At 46.5% G+C, this 14,724-nt stretch overlaps 2 protein-coding genes across 2 annotated transcripts in view; one reads left to right on the forward strand and one right to left on the reverse strand.

The window, feature by feature from the left end:
• Window positions 1-14,724, reverse strand: part of LARGE1 (LARGE xylosyl- and glucuronyltransferase 1) — a 434,916-nt gene that overhangs the window by 71,996 nt on the left and 348,196 nt on the right. The gene's annotated exons all lie outside the window — the stretch shown is intronic.
• On the forward strand, window positions 4,119-5,859 carry LOC138675142 (E3 ubiquitin/ISG15 ligase TRIM25-like). Its single transcript, XM_069763147.1, has one exon. It carries the CDS (start codon window positions 4,140-4,142, stop codon window positions 5,718-5,720), a length of 1,581 nt encoding a protein of 526 aa, XP_069619248.1. The 5' UTR covers window positions 4,119-4,139; the 3' UTR covers window positions 5,721-5,859.

Below are 14,724 nucleotides of genomic sequence, written 5' to 3' on the forward strand. Positions count from 1 at the left end.
CCCTCCCCCCCCCCCGGTGTAAATGCCGCCGTTCTCCTGAATCCGATGATGTTTTTCTTTTGTTCCTGCGCCTCTCCGTTCCTGAGATATAGCCCTTTCTTTTCTGTATGGTCAACTGGGCGTGGTCATCAACTAGTCTCTGAGGGCCACACCCCTTTGGCTAGAAAAAAGGTTACATTTATATACAGGGGGAAAAAAGGTCATATCTCAGGATTGGAGAGGCGTAGGAACAAAAGAAAAACATCAACGGATTCAGGAGAACAGCGGCATTTACACCAAGTAAAAAATACAAATATATATATATATATATATATATAATTGCCTAAGGGTTTTTCCGTCTGTCTGTCTGTCTGTCCTGGAAATCCCGGCTCTCTGATTGGTCGAGGCCGCCAGGCCTCGACTAATCAGAGACCGGCACAGCATCGACGTAGAAATCCCGCGTCTCTGATTGGTCGAGGCCGCCAGTCCTCGACCAATCAGCAACGGGCACAGCGACGATGATGTCATAAAGGACGTAGAAATCCCGCGTCTGATTGGTCGAGGCCGGCAGGCCTCGACCAATCAGACGCGGGCACAGTATCGACGTAGATGTCATAATGGTTGCCATGGCGACGATGATGTCATAAAGGTTGCCTCGACCAATCAGCGACGGGCACAGTCTGCCGCAAATTCTGGAATCATCATTGTCCATATACTACGGGGATATGCAAATTCTAGAATACCCGATGCGTTAGAATCGGGCCACAATCTAGTATATATATAATTGTCTAAGGGTTTTTCCGTCTGTCTGTCTGTCTGTCTGTCTGTCTGTCCTGGAAATCCCTGCTCTCTGATTGGTCGAGGCCGCCAGGCCTCGACCAATCAGAGACCGGCACAGCATCGACGTAGAAATCCCGCGTCTCTGATTGGTCGAGGCCGCCAGGCCTCGACCAATCAGCAACGGGCACAGCGACGATGATGTCATAAAGGACGTAGAAATCCCGCGTCTGATTGGTCGAGGCCGCCAGGCCTCGACCAATCAGACGCGGGCACAGTATCGACGTAGATGTCATAATGGTTGCCATGGCGACAATGTCATAAAGGTTGCCTTAACCAATCAGCGACGGGCACAGTCTGCCGCGAATTCTGGAATCATCATTGTCCATATATTACAGGGACATGCATATTCTAGAATACCCGATGCGTTTGAATCGGGCCACAATCTAGTATATATATATATATATATATATATATATATATATAGTTAGTGACAGGTCCTCTTTTTGTTATAATGTATCCAGCCTGGAATGTGGAATCTGCAGTGAAAAAGGCCAAATGCACCAGGTAATTACGACATAGACCGAGCTGATCACTAATGATCATTGTTTCCAGCGGGAGGAGTCGTAGGACGGACAGGGGGGGATGCACTGATTGAGGAGACAGTGGATTCTTGACATGATCCTCATTTATTGATGTCGATGGGAGGTAACAAGGAACCTGCATTCTTTTCTGGTGCAATGACAACAGAGACAGTGCATCTAATCAGCATTACAGGGTCCCACTGGAGGACAGGACAACCCTCCGGTGGGCTCTGGCCTCTCATTAATGGGCATCCATACTGGCAGACCTCGTTGCCACCATAGGTCCCAGGTTGGGGAAAACTCCCTAAGGGGAGGCTACGGGTCAAATATAATGTGTACAGGAAGCTTTGGGGGCCTCATATTGTCAAATGAGGCTATGGGGATATTATACTGTGTAGAGGGGCTTTAGGGGCCTCATACTTTGTAAAAAAGACCGTGAGACCATCATAATGTGTATAGGAAGCTATGTGGGCCTCAAAATGTACATAGGGGTCCAACATACTGTGTATAGGGAGCTATGGGGTTAGCATACGTATATAGTGAGCTGTTGGACCATCATAATGTGTAAGGGGTCTGTGGGGGGCCTTATTTGTATAGTGGTTTCAGAGGGGCTTTCATACTGCGTAAGGGGCTCTGGGTCATCGTAATGTGTATAGGGAGATGTGGGGGCCATCTTACTGTGTATACGAAGCTAAGGGCTATCATACTGTGTATAGGGTGAAGATCATAATATGTGGAGGGAGCTGTGGACCATCAAATTATATACAGGGACATATGGGCCATCATACTGTATATAGAGAACTGCGGGGGACTTCATACTGTATATATAGAGGGCTGTGGAGACATCATACTGTATATAGTAGGCTCCGAGCATCAGACTGTATATAACGGAGCTGCAGGACCATTGTAGGGGAGCTGTAGGCCCATCATAATATATAGTGGAGTTGTGGGGCCATCATACTGTGTATAGGACATCATACTGTGTATAGGGGGCTGTAGACCCATCATACTATGTATAGTGGATCTGTGGGGCCATCATACTGTATATATCGAAGCTGTGAGGCCATCAAATGTGTATAGGAGATCATACTGTGTATAGGGGGTTGTGAGGCCATCATACTTTGCATAGGGGGCCGTAAGGCCATCAACTGTGTATAAGGGGCTGTGGGGGCATCATACTGGACAAACAGGAGCTGTGAGGCCATTCTACTGTGTATAGGAGCTGTGGGGCATCATACTGTGTATAGGGGGCTGTGGGGACATCATACTGTGTATAGGGGGCTGTGGGGACATCATACTGTGTATAGGGGGCTGTGGGGACATCATACTGTGTATAGGGGGCTGTGGGAACATCATACTGTGTATAGGGGGCTGTGGGGACATCATACTGTGTATAGGGGGCCGTGAGGCCATCAACTGTGTATAGGGGGCTGTGGGGACATCATACAGTGCATAGGGGGCCGTAAGGCCATCAACTGTGTATAGGGGGCTGTGGGGACATCATACAGTGTATAGGGGGCCGTGAGGCAACCAACTGTGTATAGGGGGCATCATACTGTGTATAGGGGGCTGTGGGGACATCATACTGTGTATAGGGGGCTGTGGGGACATCATACTGTGTATAGGGGGCTGTGGGGACATCATACTGTGTATAGGGGGCTGTGGGGACATCATACTGTGTATAGGGGGCTGTGGGCCCATCATACTGTGTATAAGGAGCTGTGAGGCCATCAACTGTGTATAGGGGGCTGTGGGGACATCATACTGTGTATAGGGAGCCGTGAGGCCACCAACTGTGTATAGGGAGCATCATACTGGACATACCGGAGCTGTGAGGCCATCATACTGTGCAGAGGGGGCTGTGAGGCCATCATACTGTGTATAGGGGGACGGTGGGGACATCATACCATACCATATCTCTCTGGGGTCTTCATACTGTCCTTGTTTTGGGAAATTCACTATGGAGATATCATACTGTGTGTGTGAGGAGCATTTTGGGGGCATCATACTTTATAACTACGCAGTTATTCCCAATATCTATTGACATATACATCATTTTTATGTCCGTATCCTATTTTGATGCCATTTTTTTTCTGCCATTGACTCATAGTTACATAGGTTGAAACACAGACCCCGCTCCATCAAGTTCAACCTTTCTCCACCAATTGTACATTTTGTCACTAATTTAACTATAACCCGCAATGTTATGTGTATTTTTTTATATATGTTCTTATCCTTTTTCTGCCTTAATAAAGATTTATACATTTTGTTAAATACATTTTTGTGCCACGTCTGCTGAATGCTTGCTATTTCTAGATTGATAATGCGGTATATAAATTTATTCCGTGTGATACTGTGTGCTGACCCATGCATCTAATCTTATAAAGTATGATACTGTCTAATTTAACTGGCCTATACTATTGGTCTTGGACTGCTGCATCCAAGCCTTTCATGGGAGATATCAGATTGCTGAGCCGTGTATCCAAGTCACATACTGATAAGCTGACCGTGTAACCTACGGTACAGATTGGCGAATCTCACGTGGTGCTTGCGCCAGAACTGGGCAGATAGGACCGACCTCTGCCCGGATCGGAGTATCTCCGGGCTGACGCTATCACGATGGAGTTTGACAACTTCTAAGGCAGTGACGGCTCAGGTACGTGTCATTTCGCTCAAAGCAGTAGAGGAATGAACATTGCTCACATACCTGGCACGTCTATCCACACGGGTGGGTGTGGACTGAGCCTCGTCATTTCTGTGTAACGCTTAAAGTTTCATTTCTCGCAACTGCTGTCAGCCATGGAGTTTGCTGATCCGAGAGACGAGATGGACTGCTCCATCTGCCTGAGCTTTTATACCGATCTTGTAACCCTGAGATGTGGACACAACTTCTGCCGGGTCTGTATTGATCGTGTGCTGGATAAACAGGACAAGTCTGGAGGTTATTCCTGCCCAGAATGCGGAGAAGAACTTCGGTCGCGGCCTACACTGAAGAAGAACCACAAACCAAGTAACATTGTGGAGAGAGTCAGGTCTACTGAGCCACCTGGCAAGGAGGTCTTCCAGATCTATTGCACTTACTGCATTCACTCTCCGATACCTGCTGTTAGATCCTGTCTGCACTGCGAGGCTTCTCTATGTGATAATCACCTGAGAGTTCACAGTAAGGCAGCAGAACACGTCCTCACTGAGCCCAGAACTTCCTTGGAGAGCAGAAAATGTTCTGTTCATAAGAAGATCCTGGAATATTACTGCACTGAGGACCATGTTTGTATCTGTGTGTCCTGCAGTTTGACTGGAGAACATCGTGGACATCAAATCGAGACTTTAGATGAGGCTTCGGTCAAGAAGAAGGAGCAGCTGAGAATGGTCTTGGACAATCTGGTTTCGAAAAGGAAAGGAAAAGAGTCAAGGATTCAGGCTTTGCATAACCACATCACAAACGTTCATGACAGAGCTGACAACGTAGGTCAGACTATTTCGCAGTTCTTTACAGACGTCAGGAGCCAGGTGGACGACCTGGAGAAGAGGGTCATGAGTGAGATCTCCAGGCAGGAAAAGCAGGTGTCACTGTCAGTCTCTGATCTGATCAAACAGCTGGAAAAGGAGATTGAAGACTTCTCTGTGGTGACGGAATCTATTCAGCAGATGCGTGATATGAAGGATCCACTCACTGTCTTAAAAGCCCAAGAGCTGGAAAGTTCTGACATATGCGAGGTGGATGCCTGTACGAGACATGATGTCCATACCGTGGGAGATCTGGATAGACTCGTTATCTCTACGATGATACGCACAGCCATGGAAAGAGTTGTCCAAGAGATAGCGTTCAGAGGCTTCAAGATGCCTGATGCTCCCAACATCTTACTGGATATCAACACTGCAGGAGATGATGTAGCGGTGTCTGAAGACCTCAAAGTGGCCTCTTGGCCCGGAATAAGCCAAAATCGTCCAGATACTCCCAAAATATTTCAGTCTTGTCAAGTGTTAAGCGAGGACTTCTTTTTCTCGGGAAACCATTTCTTGGAGCTGGAAAGCATTGACGGAGGAGACTGGTGTGTAGGAATGAGCTATGCCAATATAGACAGGAAAGGGGAGCATTGCGTCATCGGGCACAACGATAAGTCATGGGCACTCCGTCTATGGAGCAATCAATACTCTGTGATTCACGACTCAAAAGTCATCCAGCTCCCAGTTCAGCATTCCTGCAAGAAATTAGGTCTGTATCTGGATTATGAGGCCGGGCAGTTGTCCTTTTATGAAATGTGTGACCCCATCAGACACTTACACACCTTCTATTCCACCTTCACCGAGCCCCTTCATGTTCTGTGTTGGGTACTGGGCAGTTCTTTAAGGTTCAGTAGAGGAAGCGATGACAACTGAAGGTATGGAAGAAACTTCTACAAAAAAGAAACTTGACCATTTACCTGTTCACACTAGTCCTCCATACAAATTAAAGTTCAAAACTACTAATTTTGTAGGATCAGAATGAGTATCTTATGCATATGGTGACCTCTTCACTGCCTGACGCCTGGGGAAGAAGGATGGTATATGTGGTCCTCTTTATCTCAGGGAGGGTAAGCCACCAGAGGTGTCATCAACGACTTATTCCTTAACCAAAGATAACGATCAGAATGTGTATGGGAACCTTTGGGGTCATTTTTGAGATATGACCAACATTCGATGCCTCATTATAGAGATTCTGTCACACCTCAGCATGGGATGAGGCGACCTGACAACCTCATTTGGTGCCAATGTCTGCCTGTTTTTTCCACTTGACCATAAATTTCCAAATTTGGTCTTGGACGGGAACCCAATTCTTGTCCTTATAGGTAATAGAATGTTTTGTAAAGGAGCCATGGACCTTATGTCGTGAGTACGGTAATGGTGGATATAAAGTAGGGTCAGGTGTCGGGGTCAAAGTAAACCTTTAAATACATCCATTTCCTTTATTTTTAATCTATGTAGATGAAAAGTTCATTGCTGATTATTTGTATATTATATCTTTATGGCAGTCAGAGATCCTTTTTTTCTATTCCATCCTCTCCAGAGGCTGAGAATTATAGGATAAAAGTCTCCTGACCTACTACGGCTAGAGGGAGCTCGCCGCATGCATTGTTAACATAGAGCTTAATGGATAAGTTGTATGCAGTATGCTCCGGAGCTCCCTCTAGTGGTGGCCGCAGGAAGATGCAATTTTGCTTCTTGACTCTGGTTCCTCAGGGGATTTGGAGCTCTGTATCTAAATAAAGTCTCAGATAGAAGAGGAACGCTTTATCTGGCGGAATTTAGTAAATGCCTTGTCTGATAGAAGAGTAAATGGAGCCGCTCCGGCCACTTGCTCGCTTTGTGTCTCACTCTCTTGAAGGTCAGCGGTGGGACAGCGCCTGCGCCGTGCCAGCTTTCTGTGGAAGGCGAGCAGATGGCGTGAATGTTCAGCTTTGTGAAAATCACCCACATTCAAGGAGGAATAGATAGGGAGGAGAAGGCGCAGAGTCCGGGGTGGGGAGGAGAGAGAAGAGGATCGGAATGGAACGTTACTAAAGGGGTGCTCTTGTTATTTGTAAATAAAGTTCTGCAGATTTGAATCCCGGTCAAGGCTAGAAACATCGCGTTCTTGAGTTACTCTCTGGTCACATCCAAACCAAGACTCCAAATTCCGCAGGTTGCCATTTTTGAGTTCCATTTTTGGGGGGGTCCGACCAATAGAAGGGAGAAAAGATAAATTAGGTTCCCGACTTAGTCATTGTCGGACCACCTAACCCATGGGTGGGTGTGGAATATCAGGTAGCCTTTTAGGTTGGAATAATGCTTATTTTTTTTCTCCTAGAAACAGTGCCACCCTTGTCCATAGGCTTTGTCAGGTATTGCCCCGTTTATTTTAATGAGGCTATGCTGCAATACCAGACACAACCTAAGGACGTAAGGGGCGCTGTTTTTGAAAAAAAACAAAATGCTAATCTTAATTTCTGCACTAATCGATCTCTGGCAGCTTTGACAAGGGGGTCTTTTTTTTTTGTTATTCCTGAATCAGCAGGGAGTTGAACGATTCAGGGTGGTAAAATATTCAATATTCTAAATAATCAGAGGACGGCAGTAAATCCTGATTATTAGAATACGGAAATAGTTTTTTATGTTAATTGTAGTGGATAATAATCTGTATTTTTCAGTTTCGGAGTAGAAATGATGAAACGCACATGATGGTTATTGTGATTTATGTGATTTACTGAGAGATACAAAATAAAAATAAAGGGTTTTTATTGTGAAATGGTACGTCTTCTTAAAGGGAACCCACCCTTTAAATACTGAGATGACAGCTGCTCGGCGCATAAATCAATGGTATCTGGGAGTCTTGAGTTGGACTTTGCAAACAGAACTCAGGACAACCCCAAAAACGAATTCAGCAGACTCACCCCTATAAATAGTGTTAGGAATGCCTCCTATACACAGTGCCAGGAGAGTGCCCCTATAAACAGCACAGGCAAAGTGCCCCCTATAAGTAGTACCAGAAGAGTGCCCCCTTATAAACAGTACCAGAATAGTTCCCCCATTAAACAGTGCTAGAAAAGAATCAACCAGTAAATACCATCCGACTGCTCTCTATAAACAGTGCTAGAGGGAGCCCCCTTTAAACAGTGACACACAGTAAGAGTGTCCCCTGTTAACAGTGCCAGAATGTTCCACTACAAACAGCGCCCAAAGAGTGCCACTTATGTAAAGTACCAAAAAAGTGCCTCTTAGACCTCATTCACACGTAGCGGAGACACTTACACACAGACACGTTGAAGGGAATGGGTTTGTGCACATGTCAGTGCGTCTGTGGGCAAAACACGCTGACATGTCCGTTTTTTACCAGCAGCACGACCCGCAAAACGTCCAGCACAAGTGCACATCCGTGTGACACATACCGGCCCTTGAGAGGCAGCGGTACAGTAAGCGTTGTTCCCTGGTGCTGAAGACGCTCTCATCATTCTCCCCTGCTCTGCCGGCGATCAGGGGAGAATGATGAGAGTTATATTCAACTGATAACAGAGACAGCAGGCAGGGGCTGATGGGACTATTACTCCCATCAGCCTACACCTACTGCCGCTAATAACAGCGAGAGCAGGCGGTGGCTGATGGGACTAATCTTCACCCGTTGTCTGAACTGTAAATAAATACATAAAAAGACCGGCGTGGGTTCCACTGTATTTTCTGTAACCAGCCGGGCAAAGCTGACAGCTGGGGGCTGCAACCCTCAGCTGTCAGCTTTAGCAAGGCTGGTTATCAAGAATAGAGGGTCCCCACGCCATATTGTGTAATTATTTAAATAAATACAGCATATCTGACAGCAAATCTATGACGAGGGATTCAGTGGAATTAGGTGTTAAGTGAGTATAACTGTGTTTGTTATGTTTAAATAAAAAAGTAAAAGTGCATTTTGTTTTATTTCAGATAAAATACTTTATTCTTGTTGTGCCTTTATTTACTATATCACTATAGGATTAGTAATGGATGGGTGTATTATAGACGCCTCTCTATTACTAACCCGTGGGCTTGATGTCACCTGACAATTCAAAAGGTGACAGCAACTCCACAAATATGAACCCCATTTGCCACCACTACAGGGCAAGTGGGAAGAGCCGGGCAAAGCGTCAGAATCTAATAGATGTGTCCTTTCTAGGTGGCTTTGGGCTGATGTTTTTAGGCTGGGGGGGGAGCAATATCCATGGCCCCTGACCAGCCCGAGAATGCCAGCCCTAAGCTTTCAGCTTTAGCATGAGTTCCCCCTTACACCCAGAATCAGCAGAGTGCCCCTTATACCCAGTATCAGCAGAGTGCCCCCTTATACCCAGTATCAGCAGAGTGCCCCCCTATTCCCAGTATCAGCAGAGTGCCCCTTATACCCAGTATCAGCAGAGTGCCCCCTTATACCCAGTATCAGCAGAGTGCCCCCCTATTCCCAGTATCAGCAGAGTGCCCCTTATACCCAGTATCAGCAGAGTGCCCCCTTATACCCAGTATCAGCAGAGTGCCCCCCTATTCCCAGTATCAGCAGAGTGCCCCCCTATTCCCAGTATCAGCAGAGTGCCCCCTTATACCCAGAATCAGCAGAGTGCCCCCTTATACCCAGTATCAGCAGAGTGCCCCCCTATTCCCAGTATCAGCAGAGTGCCCCCCTATTCCCAGTATCAGCAGAGTGCCCCCCTATTCCCAGTATCAGCAGAGTGCCCCCCTATTCCCAGTATCAGCAGAGTGCCCCCCTATTCCCAGTATCAGCAGAGTGCCCCCTTATACCCAGTATCAGCAGAGTGCCCCTTATACCCAGTATCAGCAGAGTGCCCCCTTATACCCAGTATCAGCAGAGTGCCCCCCTATTCCCAGTATCAGCAGAGTGCCCCCTTATACCCAGTATCAGCAGAGTGCCCCCCTATTCCCAGTATCAGCAGAGTGCCCCCTTATACCCAGTATCAGCAGAGTGCCCCCCTATACTCAGTATCAGTATGGTTCCCTCCTCATACAGTCTTTTCTTAAAGCTACAGTCACCTGCTCTCCCAGGCTCTGGATCGTATATTTACATGCAGATTTGGAGCATTTCTACAATATTTAGAAAATAAAAATCTGTGCTACTCACTTTAATCAATATGTATAATTAGTGCGACCACCAGACGATAGAATATACAATCCGCAAATCACAGCAAAAATATTATCACTATCTGGTCTAGATACTGAGGCCCTAGAGTGGCTTCTGTCTCATTCCTTTACTATGCACAGAACACGGAGGGTTAAATGGCTCCGACGTCTTCCCGACAACCTTATCAGGTGAGAATTGAATTAAGGTATTAGATTTGGATTCCGGGCACAGAAGTTTCAGCAAAGGAAACTTAATCAATGAAATCATTCAGCAACATCTACAGCAGGTTATTACATGGAGGAGGAGGAGGCCGGGAAATACGCACCAGTCAGAAACAGGGAAAACCAGCAGGGAAACTGGATAACAGAGCAACTAATTCATAGGAAAATCACATATATGCCCCTATATACAAGAATATAACTACTATAATACTGCCCCTATGTACAAGAATATAACTACTATAATACTGCCCTCTATGTACAAGAATATAACTACTATAATACTGCCCTCTATGTACAAGAATATAACTACTATAATACTGCCCCCTATGTACAAGAATATAACTGCTATAATACTGCTCCTATGTACAAGAATATAACTACTATAATACTGCCCCTGTATACTAGAATATAACTACTATAATGCTGCCCCTATATAAAAGAATATAACTACTATAATACTGCCCCTATGTACAAGAATATAACTACTATAATACTGCCCCCTATGTACAAGAATATAACTGCTATAATACTGCCCCCTATGTACAAGAATATAACTACTATAATACTGCCCCTATGTACAAGAATATAACTACTATAATACTGCCCCCTATGTACAAGAATATAACTACTATAATACTGCCCCCTATGTACAAGAATATAACTACTATAATACTGCCCCCTATGTACAAGAATATAACTACTATAATACTGCCCCCTATGTACAAGAATATAACTACTATAATACTGCTCCTATGTACAAGAATATAACTACTATAATACTGCCCCTGTATACTAGAATATAACTACTATAATGCTGCCCCTATATAAAAGAATATAACTACTATAATACTGCCCCTATGTACAAGAATATAACTACTATAATACAGCCCCTATGTACAAGAATATAACTACTATAATACTGCCCATATGTCAAGAATATAACTACTATAATACTGCCCATATGTCAAGAATATAACTACTATAATACTGCCCCTATGTACTAGAATATAATACTATAATATTGCCCCTATGTAGAAGAATATAACTACTATAATACTGCCCCTATGTGCAAGAATATAACTACTATAATACTGCCCCCTATGTAGAAGAATATAACTACTATAATACTGCCCATATGTCAAGAATATAACTACTATAATACTGCCCCCTATGTACAAGAATATAACTACTATAATTCTGCCCCTATGTACAAGAATATAACTACAAGAATATAACTACTATAATTCTGCCCCTATGTACAAGAATATAACTACTATAATACTGCTCCTATGTACAAGAGTATAACTACTATAATACTGCCCCCTATTCAGTAGCGTAGCGTAGCTACCGGGGGGGGGGGGGCCAGAGGGGACGGTCGCCCAGGGCCCCTCGCTCTGAGTGGGCCCACCCAGAGCTACGCTACTGTAACTGTATTGATCTCCCTGCTCTGCCGCCTGGCTGCTATGGGGCCCCTCAGCAGTCGGGGGGCCCGGTGCCAGCACTGGGCCCCCCGCCCGTCATCGCAAGGTCAGCTGTACTGGCATTTAGCCAGATACAGCTGACCGCATTGATGATGGTAGAAAGAGCGCTACGCTCCTTCTCCCATCATCCCCCTATCAGCATCTGACGTCACCGACGCCGACACTGACAGCAGGTGCGATAAATTTATTGCTCGGCGCCCGCTGTCAGGAGATGAGCGGGCGCTCAGAGCAGCGGAGGAAGTGGAACCAGGAAGAAGAGAGGTGAGTATTTTTTTTTTATGGGGGCTGCCTTATACTTCAGGGTCTGCCTATATGGGTGCTGCTTTATACTACAGGGTCTGCCTATAGGGGTGCTGCCTTATACTTCAGGGTCTGCCTATAGGGGTACTGCCTTATACTACAGGGTCTGCCTATGGGGTGCTGCCTTATACTACAGGGTCTGCCTATGGGGTGCTGCCTTATACTACAGGGTCTACCTATGGGGTGCTGACTTATACTACAGGGTCTGCCTATAGGGGTGCTGCTTTATACTACAGGATCTGCCTGTGGGGTGCTGCCTTATACTACAGAGTCTGCCTATAGGGGTGCTGCCTTATACTACAGAGTCTGCCTATAGGGGTGCTGCCTTATAGTGCAGAGTCTTCCTATAGGGGTGCTGCCTTATAATACAGGGTCTGCCTGTGGGGTGCTGCCTTATACTACAGAGTCTTCCTATAGGGGTGCTGCCTTATAGTGCAGAGTCTGCCTATGGAAGCTGCCTTATAATACAGGGTCTGCCTGTGGGGTGCTGCCTTATAGTGCAGAGTCTGCCTATGGGGTGCTGCTTTATACTACAGGGTTTGCCTATAGGGGTGCTGCCTTATGCTACAGGGTCTCTCTATAGGGGTGCAGCCTTATACTACAGGGTCTGCCTGTGGGAAGCTGCCTTACACTGCAGGGTCTGCCTATAGGTGCTGCCTTATACTACAGGGTCTGCCTATAGGGGTGCTGCCTTATACTACAGGGTCTGGCTATAGGGATGATGCCTTATACTACAGGGTCTGCCTATAGGGGTGCAGCCTTATACTACAGGGTCTGCTTGTGGGGTGCTGCCTTCTACTACAGGGTCTGCCTATGGGTGTTGCCTTGTGTTATAGAGTCTGCCTATGGGGAGTGCATTATACAATATAGAGTAGGCCTATGGGGAGTGCATTATACTATATTGAGGACTATCTGATGCATTATACTATATTTAGGATGATCTGGTGCATTATACTATATGTAGGCCATCTAGGGGGCCATCATACAGTGTGGAGATTACAGTGAAGGGGCCATCATACAGTGTTGGAGCCATCAAACAATTTGGAGGCTACAAAGGGGTCAGTATACTGTGTGGGTGGTACTATATAGTGAGGGGGCATTATACTGTGTATAAGAGAGCATCATACTGTGTATAGGGAGCTGTGCAGGGGGGAGACTCGGGACATTATTCAATGTAAAGTGGGCACTTATTGTTATAGGGGAACTCGGGTTACTGTGACTATCAAAGGGGCACACATGGTAATATTACTTTTTAGGGGGCAAAATATGGGCAGTTTTCTAGGGCACTAGCACCCGGCATTAATATATTATAGAGGGGTGCTTTAGAATTTAGAGGGCACAGAGAACCACACAGCAGGGGCAGTAATAGGGACACATACGGCAGCAGCGGCTCAGTATTGGGGTATCAGGTGCAGTAATAGGGAACATACGGCAGCAGCGGCTCAGTATTGGGGTATCAGGGGCAGTAATAGGGACACATACAGCAGCACCGGCTCAGTATTGGGGTATCAGGGGCAGTAATAGGGACACATACAGCAGCACCGGCTCAGTATTGGGGTATCAGGTGCAGTAATAGGGACACATACGGCAGCAGCGGCTCAGTATTGGGGTATCAGGTGCAGTAATAGGGACACATACGGCAGCAGCGGCTCAGTATTGGGGTATCAGGTATAGTAATAGGGACCCATACAGCAGCAGAGGCTCAGTATTGGGGTATCAGGTGCAGTAATAGGGACATATACGGCAGCAGTGGCTCAGTATTGGGGTATCAGGTGCAGTAATAGGGACACATACGGCAGCAGTGGCTCAGTATTGGGGTATCAGGGGCAGTAATAGGGACCCATACGGCAGCACCGGCTCAGTATTGGGGTATCAGGGGCAGTAATAGGGACCCATACGGCAGCAGCGGCTCAGTATTGGGGTATCAGGTGCAGTAATAGGGACACATATGGCAGCAGTGGCTCAGTATTGGGGTATCAGGGGCAGTAATAGGGACACATATGGCAGCAGTGGCTCAGTATTGGGGTATCAGGGGCAGTAATAGGGACACATAAGGCAGTAGAGGCTCAGTATTGGGATATCAGGGGCAGTAATAGGGACACATACGGCAGCAGTGGCTCAGTATTGGGGTATCAGGTGGAGTAATAGGGACACATACGGCATCAGCGGCTCAGTATTGAGGTATCAGGTGGAGTAATAGGGACACATACGGCAGCAGCGGCTCTGTATTGGGGTATCAGGTGGAGTAATAGGGACACATACGGCAGCAGCGGCTCTGTATTGGGGTATCAGGTGGAGTAATAGGGACACATACGGCAGCAGCGGCTCAGTATTGGGGTATCAGGGGCAGTAATAGGGACCTATATGGAGCAGCGGCTCAGTATTGGGGTATCAGGTGCAGTAATAGGGACACATACGGCAGCAGCGGCTCAGTATTGTGGTATCAGATGCAGTAGTAGGGACACACGGCAGCAGCGGCTCAGTATTGGGGTATCAGGTGCAGTAATACAGACACATACGGCAGCAGCGGCTCAGTTTTGGGGTATCAGGGGCAGTAATAGGGACACATACGGCAGCAGTGGCTCAGTATTGAGGTATCAGGTGCAGTAATAGGGACACATATGGCAGCAGCGGCTCAGTATTGGGGTATCAGGGGCAGTAATAGGGACACATATGGCAGCAGTGGCCCAGTATTGGGGTATCCGCAGGATGAGGGGTTTGTGCAGGTTGGGAATAGATGGTGATGGGACTGGAATATGAGAAGTGAAATG

This window comes from Ranitomeya imitator, chromosome 4 (genome assembly GCF_032444005.1).
Source record: "Ranitomeya imitator isolate aRanImi1 chromosome 4, aRanImi1.pri, whole genome shotgun sequence".
NCBI classification, from domain to species: Eukaryota; Metazoa; Chordata; class Amphibia; order Anura; family Dendrobatidae; genus Ranitomeya; species Ranitomeya imitator.

Excerpts from the sequence above, each read along its gene's own strand:
- LOC138675142 (XM_069763147.1), top strand. The coding sequence starts at position 4,140 with ATGGAGTTTGCTGATCCGAGAGACGAGATGGACTGCTCCATCTGCCTG.